Consider the following 15,554-nt stretch of genomic DNA (forward strand, 5'->3'; position numbering starts at 1 on the left):
GGAGCCCCCCCGCCCCCCCCATCTCCACGGCCTGCAGTATGTCCTTGGTCACTCCGGGGGTCCTGAGTCCCCGTGCTGGCACAGACGGCCACACCCTGACGAGAGACGTGAAGTGAGGCAGAGCTGAGCCCCCGCCCCCCGACACAGGCTCCCCGTCTCCTGGGCTCGGGGGAGGCCCCACCTTCCGCCCTATGCTAGTGCTGGCCAGCCTGTGGGTAAGGGGTTAGCTCACCCGAAGGGCAGGCAGGTTTCCCAGCTAGTTGGCCTGTGTGACCCTTGCCTCCTCAGTCCCCTGGCCGGCTTGGGCCCCTCCCTGGGACAGGGCAGCATTTCGGGCCACGAGCAGGTAGTGATGAGGGTTGGCGTGCCTGCCCTGCTCCGCTCCGGGCCTGGTGACAGAGCTCCTTAGCAGATGACAGAGGGAGGGACTGACAGACATGAGCAGGCCCCGTGTCCCCCGTTCCCAGATGGCCGCCTCCCCCCTAGGGCCCGGCGTGGGGCAGACCCAGAGCAGGCACGGGCTTCCGGGCAAAGGGCACTCTGGTCCCGGGCGCAGCGTCCAGTGATGGTAGCAGTGATGGTAGCAGCTGAGCCTCGGCCTCCGTGCTCCGAGGGCTGCTGGTCCCCCGGGCCTGGGTCTGACGCCCTCTGAGCTGGGGGACGCTGCTGGCGTGGATCTGTGGGTGCCGCCTGCTCGCTGCCACCATCCTGGCGCTCTGCTCACGGGCCCATCCCCCTCTCCCCCTTAGGCCTCTGGCCCTGGGCTTCGGCCCTGGTCACTGTGAGTCTGAGAGCCGCTTCGTTCAGGCCAAAAGAACCCGGGTCCCTGCCCCCCAGACCCCAGCGGCCTCGGACCTCATGGACTGTTCCCTGCCGCACCCTGCTCACACGTGTGTTTGCGTGTCCCTAGCTCACCCGGGGCGACAGCCATGCTAGACGCCCCCTGTGGCTCCCTGAAGCTGGAGGAGATGCCGCCGGCCAGAGGGGCCCGCTCGGTCACGCCCTGGACCTTGCGAAGCTGCGGTAAGGGCGAGCCCGCGGACAGGCCCTGGGCTGGCTGGTCGGGTGGCCGGGGGGCTCCGCTGGGGACCCCCTCCACTGCCCGAGGCTCCGGCGAGGCCCTGCGGGTGTAGAGAGATCCTTTTCTATGTGGAGAGCATCCACGCAACAGTATTAAAGTTTTTTGGAGGCTTTCGGGACCCAGCTGCTTGCTCTGTGCTCCTGCCACGCCTCTGTCGTGACCGAGAGAGCAGGTGCGCGTCGGGCAGGGCCCTGCCTGGTGCCTGGCCTGGCCGAGGGCCGGCGCTGAGGGGCGTGGGCGGGCTGTGGGGGCGAGCCGGGTGCTCAGGGATGAGCCGCGGGGTCCTGGCGCAGCGGCTGGGAACCGGGACTGAGCGGCTGGGGAGGTGTGTGGAAGGGGCCCGCTGGGCTCGTGGCCTGGGCCCTCTGAGGGAGGAGGGGTCTGTGCCCTCCCCCCATCCCATGGCCAGCCCGCTCCCACCTCCTTGCTTCTTGCTCTGGGAGACTCTCCAGCCTGTGCTGGGGGCTGCGGGGAGCCTGACCCCCGGCCCTGCCTCTCCCAGCCTCCCGAGGCACCAAGAGCCTTGCCTGCCCCCGAATTCATTTGTTCATTCTGGTCTCTGCTCTTCCAACTTGTCCCCACTGAGGCCCCGCTGTGCCCGGTGCTGACCCGGGATCAGCCCTGCCCTTGACCCGCTGTGCCCGGTGCTGACCCGGGATCAGGTCCTGCCCTTGACCCGCTGTGCCCGGTGCTGACCCGGGATCAGCCCTGCCCTTGACCCGCTGTGCCCGGTGCTGACCCGGGATCAGGTCCTGCCCTTGACCCGCTGTGCCCGGTGCTGACCCGGGATCAGGTCCTGCCCTTGACCCGCTGTGCCCGGTGCTGACCCGGGATCAGCCCTGCCCTTGACCCGCTGTGCCCGGTGCTGACCCAGGATCAGGCCCTGCCCTTGAAGCACCTGCGTTTTAGTGCGGGGCAGGCATCAGGAGATGCTTGGTGACGGCACACCACATGTCAGGTTCTGAGAGATAAGTGACAAGGAGAATCTTCCAGGAAGCTGGTAGAGATTTCCACCGTGTTTCCAGCCCCAGAAAATGCAGCCCAGAGGGGGCAGCAAGCGGCCCAGGGACGAGCTGTGACCAGGGCTTGGACACAGGTGCCAGCACTGTCTACCCCTTGCTGTCCTTCTGGAAGGCTGGCTGAACGGGGGGGAGGCGGCTGGCTGCTGTGAGAGTCGTGGGCGATCCCCCGTCGCATGGGGCCATCTGCCTCCCGGCCAGGTCCTACAAAGGGTCAGGCTCTGGCTTTCCCTCTGACAGGGGCAGCCCTCTCCTTACCCCTCAGCCCCATTCACTGTCCCCACAGGGTGGCTCCTTGCTCTGGGAGGGACATCCGCTACGGAGGCCACAGTCCCAGAGTCCCCTTGAAAGGCTCAGCCGGGCGCAAGCACCACAGTCTCCGCAGTGAGGCTGGGGTGTGCACCTGGAGGCAGCTGCCTCGGTGGCCTCGGGGGACAGTGGGGAGGCCCCCCATCACCTCCACACCCAGGGTCTTGGGTGCCCGGAGACTCAGTGGACCCGCTGCCGGGATCTGGGCGCAGCTATAGGCTCTGGGAAGCCGGGAGAGCTCAGGTGCCTCCTACCCCCGTTGACCGTCAGATGGGGTGATGTGGGGACTCGGAGTTGAGCGGAAAGCACTTGACCTTGAGGACAGCCACTGCGGGCTCTCTACTTTCCCTGCTGCTGGGCAGCTGTGGGGCATGACCCCTCCTGGGACACAAGGCACATGTGCGCCCCACACACTCGCTCCCCGAGCCGTGTCTGCCCAGGGGGTGGGTGCCGGCAGGTGGTCTGCATCTGGGGGGTCAGGCAGGGGGCCTTGGGGGGAGGGGCGTGAGAGCACAGCTAGGGGCGGAGAAGGGGACCCTCTCCAATCCCGAAGGGAAAACCACCAGTCACTGGTTGGAAGGACAAAGTACTTGTGCTGTGCACCCACAGCACCCAGGGTGAGCTTCCTCAGCGACTCCCTCATGGGGCCGACAGGGCAGCCTGGACACCAGGGCGAGGACGGACCTCCCTGCAGAGCTGCTCCGTCTGCAGGCACCTCTCAGCCTAGTTAAAGGGCTCCCTATGCCAGCCCGCTGTGTCCCCAGGCCTCCCACACACCGCTTCCAGAGAAAGACAGGATAGAGCTGTCACCTTGAAAACTGTCTCAGTCCCCGGCTCCGTGCCCACCTCCACGAGTGTCCCCTCCAGAGCCTCTGAGGTCTGGTCGGGGAGGAGCTGTTGGCCTGGGGCTCCGGCAGCTTCCACAGGCTGAACCGCAGCAGGCTAGCTGCCGGGCCTTGCAGGAAAACCTGCTCCTCTCCCTGGCTCCGCCTTCAGGCTGCCTCTCCGGGAGGCGGGGAGCCGGACGGCGTGTGGGGGAGGCTCGCCCCGGCTCTCGGTCCCTCCTGCGTCCCTCCTGACACGCTCTGCAGGGCAGGGGCTGTCTCTCCGTGTGCGGACTGAAATTCTCTGGCGGGATCTCTTTATCCCGGGACTGCGGGCGGCCCCCGAGTCACTGGAAACCTGAGTTGCTCCTGCCTGGTGTGGCGGAGAGCAGGGTCTCCAGTAGCCCGAAGCCGAGCAGTGAGCACGGCTCCAGCCAGACACCTCCTCCAGGAAGCCTCCCCGATAGCGGGGTCCCACTTGCTCTGCAGGCCGCGAGAACTCACTGCTGTTCCAGCCAGTGGCCGCCACACGCATGTGCCTGGGGAATGTCTGCCAAGAGCACGAGTGAACGGAGCGCCCCGAGCGCCCCGGACCGGGCACCGTGTGCCACGCATGGATCTCGCTGGCCTCACTGGGCCTGGGACCAGGCCCGTCCCTGAGCCCCTGCTTATGCAGAAGTCCAACGCTCAAAGAGGCACCATGGCCTCGAGCCAGACCCGTGGCGGAGCGGGGATTCGAACCCAGCTTTTCCCGTTGGACTGGCGCTGGCCCACACAACTGCCTTTCGAGACTCCGCCATCCAGCACCACGTTGTCCGGTGGAAGCTTCTGGGTAGAGGGAAGCATCCAACATTCTGGCTTATCCGGTAGGGCAGCCATTAGCCATAAATGACCGTCTGGCCAGTGAAATGGGGCCAGTGGGACTGAGGAGTGGAATGTGACGTTGACGTCCCTTTCATTTAAGTTACAATGACAGCGACATGTGTGGCGGCCGGCGGCTGCGGCCGTGGCCCCCAGGGAACCCAGCTCAGGCTCAGTGGCTCCCCCACCCCGCGCGGCGGGTCCTGTCAGCCTCCTTCTGGCTTCAGGTGGTGACTCCCCGATCCCTCACTGCGAACATGCTCACCACTATAATCACCGTCACATGCCCATTTCGGGGACAGCTTGCTTTCCCCCAGGCCACCGCTCAGAGCTCAGGGGCTCGCAGCCCGTGTCTCCCTGGCGACCATCTAGGGTGCTGGCGCGGTGTGGCCGGGGGTGACAAGGAACACCCCTCCCCGAGCCTTCGAGCCTCGCGCGTGCCCGCAGGAAAGTGGGTGCGCACTCAGGCTGGCGGCGCCTCGGGGGTCCCGGGCATCTTCTCCAGCTTCGGCTTCTCTCAGTGGCCACAAAACAAAAGCAAAAGAGGATTTTTCCTTCTCGAGGGAACTTTGGCTCAGAAGAGACACTTCAAATGGGTCTCCCGGATGCGTCTTCATTTCCCGGCTGGCAGGGGGAGGGGAGGGCGGGCCTGTGCTCAGCACGGGTCACACCTAGCTGCTTCGCCTGGCCCCGGAGCCTCAGAGTTTTTCTCACTGCCGTGGCAATGCCCAGGGGCTGGTTCAGCCGCTCCGCTCCAGCCGTGGAAAAGCTGAGTGCTCGGCTCTGGGAGGCGAGCACAGGCTGGGGGTCGGTATTCTTCCTGCACGCTGGCCAGCGACGACGGAGGGGCTCACCCCAGAGCCACCCACAGACCGGACGCCTTCCTCTGCCCCGTTCCACCAGCACCAGGCCCAGAAGACGTGAGGCAGGCCATGGAGGGAGCCCGCCGGCCGCCCCCCCCCCCCGACCATGGAATCGCCCCTAGAGGCAGCCTCAGGGGGTCCAGGAGCACCTACCACGTGCAGAGCCCGAGCGGCCCTTGGGGCGACCAAAGGGAAAGAGGCGCCCTTGGGGCCTTCCGGATCCAGGCGCGGAGGCTGCGGTTTTCGGGCCCCTTCTCTCTGTGTTAACAGGCGCCCGGCCGGTTGTGGTCATGATTTCGGTAGTACCCGCGGCCACCCAGCCAGCCTGTGTCGGGTCACCTCACCACCAGGGAGGTGGGAACCTCTGCGTTTCCCACCGAGGCTCTGAAGGGCCAGCGATTTGTTCCAGGGCACCGGCGAACGCAGGGCCAGCCCAGGTCTGCCCGCTGGCGAGGCCGGGGTTCACGGCTCCCGCTCGCTGTCTCTGCAGCCTCAGGCGCGGCTCCCCGCGGGCGGTGGCTGAGGGTCAGGCAGAGCCGTCCGCCTGGGGCCACGGCCGTCTGCCCCAGCCCTCGCTGCCCTGGACGCTCGGGAAGGGGCTGTCGCGCTGGGACTCTCCCTGGCAGCCGCTCACCTGCCCCTTCTCTGCGGCTTCCACAGGTCGGCGTTCCGAGCACCCTGCCAGCATCCCCCAGAAGTCCCTGGGCTTTCTCAAGTCACTGCAGGTGTGTCCCGCCCCGTTCTGTGAGGCTGACGGCAGCTGTGTCCCCTTTAGGCCTCCTTGGGGTGCCCTGGGAACAGCCCCGCCCCCCGAGGCTGAGCAGAGAGGCTCCAAAGCAGGGCTGTAGGAAGTGAGAGACAGCTCGTCCCGCAGGGGGAGGCCAGGCAGAAAGGAGGGGAGCGTGCAGTGGGGGACAGGCAGCCCAGGACGAGGGTCTCCCAGGACGAGACGGGGGGGGCAAGCTGCGGGCTGGGGGGGCCACGAGTGGGGGCTTTCGAGGCCACCCCTCCGAGAAGTATCCCGTTCCCAGAGATGGCTCTGGGAACCATGATGCCCTCACGGGCTCAGGGCTTTTGGGGAGCACGGGGGCAGCAGCCTGAGGCCCCCCAGCCATCCCGGGGCTCGGCGTCCCCGCAGCTGGGCCAGCAGAGGCAGGAGCGGGCGCTGGCGCTCCTGCGGCAGCGGGCAGAGCGGGAGGTGTGGGAGACGCAGAAGGCGCTGGACGAGCTGCTCTTCAAGCACCGACTGCAGGTCAGCCGGGCTCTTCACGGGCAGGGGCCCCGCGTGGCCCTCCTCGGGGGGGGGCCACCTGCCTTCGTGGAAGGTCAAGCCGGGGAGGGGGTGGACACAGTGCTGCCTGAAACGGGGGCCCTGCCGGTGCCCGGGAGAGGAGAGCGCAGCGGCCGCACGCAGATGCTCGGGGGACGCTCTGCTCCACCGCTGACCTGGGGGCGCCTGGCTGAGGGGACAGACGACCGCCTGGGCCCCCACCTGCCTGTGTCCCGAGTGGCACCCAGGTCGTGGGCTCTCCGTCCGAGTGCACGAGCTGATATGTGCAGGACACTCACAGCCCTGCCGGGAGGGGAAGGGGACCCACATCTCCACACACCCCCATCGCCCCGCTCCGTGCCCTGCGCTCGCTGGTTGGGACGGCACCCCAGCATCCAGCCCTGGGGCAATGACGAGCTTTCTCTTCTCTGTTCTTTGGTCCGGGGACTGCTGGATGGACTCACTCATAGTGCATTTGGGGAGGCATTCCCAGGAGGGTGGCCCAGCCTGGCATGTGCCTGTGTGTGTGGGCAACATACCCGCCCGGCCCCCACTTCCCTCTCCTTCCCCTCCTTCTTCCCAGCACCACCACCGCTGCAGCCGGGACGCGGGGCTACGGTTCCCGGTGTCCTTCGTGGCCAGCCCCCCCGGCCATCTGATCTCCCCACTTTGGGGCGCTCCAGCCCTGGCCTTGCTCTGTGTCCACGGGCACCTGCCGCCCTCCCCCACCCCACCACGTCCAGCCCTGTCTGGGGGGCAGGGAGGGACCATCAGCCTCCCGTGGAGGCCTCTGAGGTTGGGGCCCCCGCGACACACCCCACCTTCCTGTTCTTACAGCAGCTGATGGGGAAACACTCCACTGAGGCCAGGCCAAAACCAGCGTCGGAGTGGGGGGAGCCGGCGACTTGTCTGAGCACCGTGACAGCCAGACCCAGGTGGGGCCCGAGGGGGGCGGGCCACCACCACCTCCCAACACAGAGGACGGAGGGTGTCGGGGACAGCGCTGTGGCTGGTGCGGGGGCTGTGCTCCAGTGGTCCCCACCCTGCCCCCCGCAGATCACACCCCACCCAGGTCAGAGCCGCGGCTGCGCCCTCCCAGGACCCTCAGGAAGGACAGCAGAATCAGGAGGGGAAGTCGGCCCCTGCAGGTGAGAGTCCTCAAAACCACACACACACGCACACACACACACACACACACACACACACATACACACACACACACACACACACACACACACATACACACACAGCGGCGCGCGGCCCAGGCAGTGACGAGAGGCTCTCCAGGCGCCCTCTGCGTCTCACCCAGGGCTTTCCTGAACTCCATGATACCTCGTTACTATGCTCAACACCTGGGCGGCTTTTAGTGAGTCTGTGCACACCCGTTCCCGGGGCTCCCTCTTGCTTTGTGTAGACAGGATTCCGCCCCTGGATCACAGGCCTTCTGCCTGAAGGACCTGCTTTAACACTCCCGGTGTGGGGGTGGCTGGCAACATATTCTTGTAGCTTTTCTGTGCCTAAGGACAAACTCGTTTCATCTGTGTTTCTGAAATACCCTTTGTGGAGTGTAGGGCCCCCGGCAGACGGTGTCCCCCTCCAGCTGGCAGAGGCGCCCCCATCTTCCGGCTGCGCTGTCCCCCACCCCAAGCTGCTGTCAGCCTTGCTCTTCTCCCCCTTTCCTCGGGTCACAGCTTTGTCTCTGTTACGGCCTTGGAGCTACTTGCTGCGAGGTGCACTTTCTCTTTATGTGTCTGGTGCTGGGGTGCGTTGCCATCCGGGCACCTGTGGGTTTATCGTGTGCCTCCTGCTTGGGGATGTTCAGCCGCAGTGTCTTCCGTCTCTTGGTCACCAGGCCTCCACTCGCTGGGTCGTCACGATGCCTGAAGCCACGTGCTCACAGGGCTCTGTTCTTCATGTTTGTTTCTTTTTTCTTCTGTGTTTCCTTGTGGAGAGTTCCCACTGCTGTGCCTTCAAGTTCAATACTCTTTTCTTCTGCAGAGACTGATCTGTCAATCTCATCCAGTGTCTTTTCCTTCTCGGGTATTTGGGTTTTCATGCCTAAAAGTTCCATTTGGACACTTTATTTTTTATATCATCCAGGATCCTACTTAACTTTTTAAACACATGGAATACAGTCATAAAAGCTTTTTTTAAAATTGTTTAATGTTTATTTTTGATAGAGAGAAACAGGATGAGCGGGGGAGGTGCAGAGAGAGAGGGAGACACAGAATCTGAAACAGGCTCCAGGCTCTGAGCTGTCAGCACAGAGCCCGACACAGGGCTCGAACCCATGAACTGTGAGATAATGACCTGAGCCGAAGTCGGATGCTTAACCGACTGAGCCACCCAGGCGCCCCATGTTTATTTATTTTTGACAAGGACAGAGCATGAGAGAGAGGGGCAGAGAGAGAGGGAGGGGCAGAGAGAGAGGGAGACAGAATCGGAAGCCGACTCCAGGCTCTGGGCTGGCAGCACAGAGCCCGAGGTGGGGTTTGAACCCATGAGCTGTGAGATCATGACCTGAGCTGAAGTTGGATGCTTAACTGACTAACAACCCCCACCCAGCACCCCCAAGTTATAACAGCTTTTAAAGTCCTTGTCTGGCTAATTCTACCACCTGGGTCAGTTTCAACTGATTGTTCTCGTTATAGCTCATGGCTCTTCTTTGCACGCCTGACGCATATTTTGACGTTTACCTTGCTGGGAGCCCCACACACAGTTGTGAGCTTTGTTCTGGAAGCCTTCCTGGTATTGTTTCCCTAATCTGTTAGGTGGGTTTGAAGGAGGGCTCAGTCTGGGACCAAGGCAGGACCTTCTGTGTGCCCCGCCCTGAGACCCGTGGATCACAAGGTTTTCCAGCCCAGCTAGGGGAGACAGGCATAGCCCCCAGGCTCTGCTCCTTCCAGATGCTTCTCTCCCCAGCACAGAGAACTTCCTCACATGCTTTTACTGCCAGTTCCCACTGAACGCTCGTGGGGGACGCTCCAAATCTCCAGGTTCTCTCAGTGTAGCTGTCTTCTCTCTGGTCCTTTTCCCACAAGCTTTAGATGCCTCGGTCTCTCCAGACTCTCAGCTCCATCTCGTCTCTTCTGGGGGTCCAAGAGGCTCTGCCTCAGTTTCCCCTTCTTGCAGTGCAGCCTAGAAACACTCCCAAGGCAGTAAGCTGGGGCAATCAGGGGTCTCACCTAATTTATTTTCTCTGTCTCAGGGATCACCATGCTATATGGCCTGATGCCCAGGCTCTGAACAATTGTTCTTGCACATATATACGTGTGGAGATTCATATATGTGTACATGCATATACATAAGTAATTTTTTTTGTCTTGCTGCTTTTTTAAATTTTTTTTTTTTTGAGAGATAGAGAGAAAGATAGAGTGCGAGCAGGTGAGGGGCAGAGAGGGAGACACAGAATCGGAAGCAGGCCCCAGGCTCTGAGCTGTGAGCACAGAGCCCGACGCAAGGCTCAAACTCACGAACCGTGAGATCATGACCTGAGCTGAAGTCGGACGCTTAACTGACTGAGCCCCCCAGGAGCCCCTATTTTGCTACTTTTTGAAGTCATTTTTAGTGGCACAGTAAATCCACGATCCGCTCCCTTTTACTCTCTTGGCCGGAAGCACAAGTCCTCAAGTTAACTTTCTAAAACCATAGAGTCCCTTTTCCATCCACCCAGGGCAGAGGGTCAGCTAGCAGCGGCCAAGGCCAACAGCTGCCTAAGCACCTGCAGCCTCCCCGCCGGCGTGATGCTGGGCCTCGAAGGGGCCACGCTCCGGCTCTGGGCCTCAGTCTCTCCTTCCTGCAAAGTGAGGCAGTGGGACCAAGTCATCCTGAGGCCCCTCAGGGTCTGGTCGTCTGTATGATCAGTGGGCTCACACGCAGCTTCACATCGGGACAAAAGGGACAATTAAGCCCCCCTGGTGTGGCCTTGTGAAGATTTGGGGTGAAGCTGTGCGTACGTGGAGGGTATTAAACTACTCCAGACCTCCTACCTTCGAGAGGCCGTCCTGCAGAAAAGGCCACTGGAACCCTTAGGTGACCCAGCAGGCTGCCCAGGACTCCTACACGGCCCCACCACCGACTGCTTTCTGTCCTCAGAGCTCAGGCAGGAAGAGAGCCCAGCCCGAGCCCCCACCCAGCTGCCTCTGGCCAGGGTCTACGGTCAGGACAACCCCACCCACCAGGTACAGGGAGAGGTACTCTGGGGAGGGGGGTTCAGGGGAGGCACTGGCATTAGCTTTTAGACCCAAATACTCCCTCAGCTGCCTGGAGCTGACAGGCGCTGAGACCCCCTCTCCTAGAGCCGGCACTCAGAGGATCTCTGCTGCAGATCCTGGGCTGGGGGGGGGCACCCCCTACCCTTCCAACTGACCCCTGCCCAAGCCCCTTCCTTCTGCCTGGTGTGGTAGGTGAAAGGCATTTCAGCAAAGTGCTTCAGGCAGGGCTGGCCCCCACCCATCAGGTTGCACATTTCAGGGCAGGTGGCCCAGTCTTTCCTCAATCCTCTCAGCCTGAATCAGGCTGGGCACAAGACCAAGATGATGCGGACCCCGCCTTGCCCTTGAGAGCTCACAGTCGGGTGGGGGGTACCCCCCCAGAAAAGGAGGCACGACTAGGGGAGGGGGGGAGCGCACAGTCTGGGAGGGCTGCAGCCTCCTCCCCTAGGCTGGGCACCGCTGCCGCCCAGCGAAGCTGGTCCTGGACCGGCCCGGTCGGTTTGCCCCGCCGCAGCGGAGCCTGCCGGGGCCCTGGAGCACGAACCCCGGAGCCTTCGGCCGCTTCACGCTGCACATGCTCGACCTGAGCCTGCGGGATGAGGAGCTGCGCGCGCGGCACCAGGCCGCTATACTGCGCCTGCGCGAGAAAGTGCTGGAGGAGAAGATGCTCACCGAGCTGGCCTGGCTGGAGCATCAGCGAGAGTGAGCGCACGCGCGGCNCCGAACCGAAGCAGATAGTAATGGGTGTTTGCGGAAAGTTATATAAGGCACTCAAGTCCCCAAAACAAACACGTAACCATTTAAAGCACCCGTAGTCCCACCTCCCCCAGACAGCCCCTGCGAATTTTCCAGGCTGTCGTGCCAGCCCTCGTTGCGGGAGATACACGGGGCTGTTTTACAGCTGTCCAAGTTCACGCCCCGCTGTCCTGCGACCTGGGTTTCCGCTCGCAAGTCACGAAAGCTTTCNCAGCTCCTCGAGACCCCGTGGTGGGGCCTCCGCTGGCCACGCAGGAGGCACGCCCCTTAAAGGAAATGCCTGGAAGTGGGGCCGCAGTGTCCGGGAGGAAGCTCTGTTTAAGCTTCTTGCTTTTCCCTCATTGGCTTCCCGAACGCATATTTCCATATAAGGCCCACCCCCTGCCCTCACCCCAGCCGTCTGCGGGAGTTCTGTCCCATGATGGGCCCCCGCGCCCCTCCCCAGGGGACCCCTTGGGTGGGCTACAGCTCCCGGGTGGGAGGCGCTGCCCTCCCTTCGTGTGTCAGGCCCGAAAGTGGTCGTGAAGAGTGGGTGGGCAGTGACAGGCTGGATCAGCCACCGGCCCCCGGGGGTCCCCGGCCTTCCCCTAGAGCCTGGCACCGCCTCCTAGAGCCTTGCAGTGGGGGGGGCACCCCAGGTCCACCTGGCTGGCCTGTTTTCACACCCCCTTGCTGGACCCGAGGTGGACAGTCAGTCCTGCCCTGCGTCCCCTCTCAGGTGTCTGTGCAGCAAGGGGAAGGACACAATGCTGGCAGCCTTGGCAGAGAGGCAGGAGCAGGCGCTCAGGAAGCTTGAGCAGGAGCAGGTAAGGGTGGCTCAACCCCGGCCGGTGGGCAGGTGACCGGCACCAGGTTGGTCCGGCCACCCTCAAGCTGGGAATGGGGACCTTCTGCACGGCACCTTGATCAGTCCCCAGCCCTCACCACCCTCCAGGACCGCTCAGGACCCTGCAGGGCATGGGGAACGCCCAGTGGCGGGGGTGGGAGCAGTGTGGCCTGGATGGGGTGTGGCCCCGTGGCCTCTTGGAGCCTCATGAGCGGGAGAGGGACAGCAGTGTCTGTTGAGGGGCCTTAGGGGCTTTAGTACAGTCAGCACTGACCAGGGTGAATGTGTACCACTGCAAAGAGGCTCCCTAGCCGCTCCCAACTCAGTTTCCTTGCCTGGAAAATGGGCACAGGGGCCGCTGTGCTGGTGATCTCATCAGTGTCCCAGCATGCCGTGTGGTGGGGACTGGTGTTAATCGCCCCCCACTTTATGCAAATGAAGAAACCAGGGCTCAATATAGGGAGCTTGCCTCGCTCAGGGATTCTCAGAGGGGAAGTGAGGGGTAGTGCTGGACTTTGGGTTGGCGGAAAACTTCCGCCCTAGATGGCCGGTATGGGCCAGGGAGGTGAGGTGGTGGATGTGGGGCATGGCAGGTGTTGGGGGCCACAGGAGGAGACCCAGAGGCGAAAGTGCAGGTGACACCATCTGTTGGGCTCACCCTGACCGTGAGCTGTGAGGAGGTCCAGTTATCAATGGCAATGAGGTTCCGTGCTGCAGGCAGAGCCGCTATGGGGGAGGCCGGGGTCCGGGCCCCCAGCCGCTAGGGCTTGCGCAAGGCACCCAGCTCAACAGAGGAGGTGCTCAGGGTGGTTTCCGAGCCTGTTTCCTCTAGGAAGGCCTCCACCCCCCAGGGGCACCAGGCAAGGTGGCCACCGAAGGATGTGCCGTCAGAGACAAAGCAGGGACCAGAGGACAGATGGGGACAGTTTAACAAAGGGACAAGTTCAGGGGCTGGGGGCAGTGCCCAGAACCTGGAGAGAGGGAGGGTCGCAGGGGGGAGGGCAGGAGGGCAGCCGGCTTGTGCTAATCTCGGTTGGGCTGCCCAGGGCACAACACCCGGCCTTCCCTCCTGCTTCCTGCTAAGCCCCCTGTGGGCTGCCATGCTGAACAGGACGAGAAGGGCGGCGCGTCTGGAGGGGCTCAGGGAAGCCCCATCGGAGCCCGGCTGCCCCCCCAGACACCCCTCATCCTGTTGACCACGCACGCTTCTTTCCAATGTGTGCCTTGGTGCGGGCTTCGAGGGGTTGCTGACGTCTTCTCCGTCTTCTCTGGCTGGTTCAGAGAGAAATCCGATCCCTGCAGAACATCCACCTGTTTTCACACCAAGAGAGGAAACTTCTCCTGCAGCATCAAAAAGACATCGTCTCACTGCAGAGATCCATGGTGGACCTGCGGCGGGAGCTTCAGGCCCGGGCCAGGCTGCCTCAGGTGGGCGCCCTCCCTGGGCTGGAGGCCGGGAAATGCTCGTCACCTGGCTGTTCTGTGGGACTGTCCCTCGTAAAAATGCCTGTGACCCAGGGAGGGGAGGGACAAGGAGAGGTGCAAATAGAAGGCAGGGGCCACCCAAGGAGGTTTCCTGGGCACAGTGGCCCGACTGGGCTCTGGAGGAGGAATTCTCACCCCCCCCACCCCCGCAGCGGAAGTTGCTCCAGGCCCAGAGGTGCAGGAGGGAAGCCCAGTGGGAAGGAGGGAGGTGAGGCTAGAGCCCAGAATGGGCCAGGGCTGTACTCACCGCGGGGCGGGGCAGGTGGGGGCTGAGGCAAGAAGCAGAGGCGGCCTGGGCTCCTGGGGGGCAGCCCCTTGTGGGACCCCGAGCATCAAGGGTATCCTTGCTCCAGCTCCCCGTCTCTACCGCCTGTCCCATGGAGGGGGCTGTGTGGACACAGAGCAGGGCCGCTGTCCCCAGCCTGAGCGCTTCCTCTGTTGCGCTGGAGACGCTGTGGCCCCACCTGGTTGGATGGGGACAGAATGAACTGGGTTCTCTGGTTAGCAGTCACCCTGCGGGGGGAGCAGGAGGAGGTGTCTTCCCTGCCCCAGGCTGGCCTGCAGGAGAGGTGACCCAGGGCTGCCTGGTACCAGAGCACGGCCTTGGATGTGAGCTCAGTGACCCGGGGCAGCCTCGGGCAAGGACTCCCCGCCTGGGTCTGCCCCGCCTCGGGCCGTTAGCACGGGATGCGGGGCCCCTGCGGGGCTAGGACCACCTGCTTCCCCGGTGAAAGCGCCCTGTGGGGCACGCCGGGCACCGCGCAGGAGTGAAGCTGCCTCCCACTTTCCCTGAGGGGAGCGAGCCCCGCGCGTCCGTGCCAGCTCCCTCGGGCTGTTTCTCCTAGAGTCCCGGCCTCGGAGTCAAGACCACTCAGACGGAGAAGTCCAAAGCAAGTCTGCAGCCGAAGGGCCCCGCACGGGGCTCCTCGCGCCCCTTGACACCTCCCAGGCCGGGCAGCTCTGCCAGCCACTGCCCCCGGACAAGCCCTGAGACCCTACGAGTCCAACAGTGAGTTGTCCTGGGCGGACCCCGCCCCGGTGCTCACCATTAAAACCCTTTTCTGTGCTTCGTGGCCCCGTGCTCAGGGCTGCTGGGCCCTGCACCTGTCAGCCCTGCCGAGCGGAGGGGTGTGTTGGGGGCACTGAGGGGACCCTGCTGCGGCTGGCTGGCCCATGGGGATTTGGGCGGGGGCCGGAGCCGCCCTGGTCCAGGGGGAGGGACACAGGCAGGCACTGGCTCCTTCCCAGCCGTGCTGCTGGCCGGGGTGTGGCCCTGGGGTGTCCTCGTCTCATCTGTTAATTGGGGACGGGGCTGCCACCATCCCCGAGACAAAGCAAGTAGACAGGCCTTGCTTCAGGGCAGCGGGCAGCACCTGGGTGGCCACTTGGCTGCCAGGAACACCCCCCAGGCTGGCATGGGGCCCTTCTGCCAGCTGTGGCGACCAGGCCTTCTCTCACGGGCCTGGCCACGTGGCTGCTGGGCTCGTTTGGCAGCAGAAGGGCCTCTCCCGGCACACTAGAGGGGCCCTGCCCTGGCTGAGTCACCCTGAGGGCAGAGGGGGAGCCCGGCGAGCAGTGCCTCCTGAGCCAGAGCCTCGCCATGGGAGAGGGCAAGCTGCTTTTCCCATCAAGAGCCTCCAGACACGCCTGCGCTGGGACCGCCTCCTTCCTCTGTCTTAGTTTAAATAATCCCAGGGCCGGCTGCCCACGGCCAGACTCTAATTACAGAGGAGCCCCCCCCCCCAGGGGGCCAGCCCCCTGCCCTCCAGGAGCGGCCTTTGCAGGGACCCCTGCCTGCCAGCGGGGGGCACGGGCACCTCCAGGGGCCCTTTTCCTTCTCCTCCTCGGCTCCTTCCGAGGAAGGGGGTCAGCGCCCCCTCGGCTGTCAGCCCACAAGCCCCACTCCCACTTGGCTCCCCCGAGAGCCTGCTTCTCCAGTAAATCTCAGCAGCGACGACATACCCTTCACTTTAGTATCGATCGGCAGTCCAGGATCTCTGAGGAGGCTCCCGGGCCGACTGTGCCTTCTTGGTGCCCAGGAGAGTG

The 15,554-nt window shown here is 63.8% G+C and overlaps 1 protein-coding gene across 1 annotated transcript in view; it reads left to right on the forward strand.

The window, feature by feature from the left end:
• The window catches only part of CCDC187 (coiled-coil domain containing 187), a 36,551-nt gene that overhangs the window by 14,681 nt on the left and 6,316 nt on the right, over positions 1 to 15,554 (forward strand). The window contains exons 10-19 of the mRNA XM_077753170.1: positions 911 to 1,023; positions 5,618 to 5,682; positions 6,096 to 6,209; positions 7,065 to 7,162; positions 7,284 to 7,375; positions 10,323 to 10,408; positions 10,956 to 11,143; positions 11,916 to 12,003; positions 13,305 to 13,451; positions 14,354 to 14,517. Of these exons, the coding sequence (XP_077609296.1) occupies positions 911 to 1,023; positions 5,618 to 5,682; positions 6,096 to 6,209; positions 7,065 to 7,162; positions 7,284 to 7,375; positions 10,323 to 10,408; positions 10,956 to 11,143; positions 11,916 to 12,003; positions 13,305 to 13,451; positions 14,354 to 14,517 (1,155 nt within the window). The remainder of the gene's footprint in view (positions 1 to 910; positions 1,024 to 5,617; positions 5,683 to 6,095; positions 6,210 to 7,064; positions 7,163 to 7,283; positions 7,376 to 10,322; positions 10,409 to 10,955; positions 11,144 to 11,915; positions 12,004 to 13,304; positions 13,452 to 14,353; positions 14,518 to 15,554) is intronic.

Source organism: Crocuta crocuta, unplaced genomic scaffold (genome assembly GCF_008692635.1).
Source record: "Crocuta crocuta isolate KB4526 unplaced genomic scaffold, BGI_CrCroc_1.0 scaffold971, whole genome shotgun sequence".
NCBI lineage: Eukaryota > Metazoa > Chordata > Mammalia > Carnivora > Hyaenidae > Crocuta > Crocuta crocuta.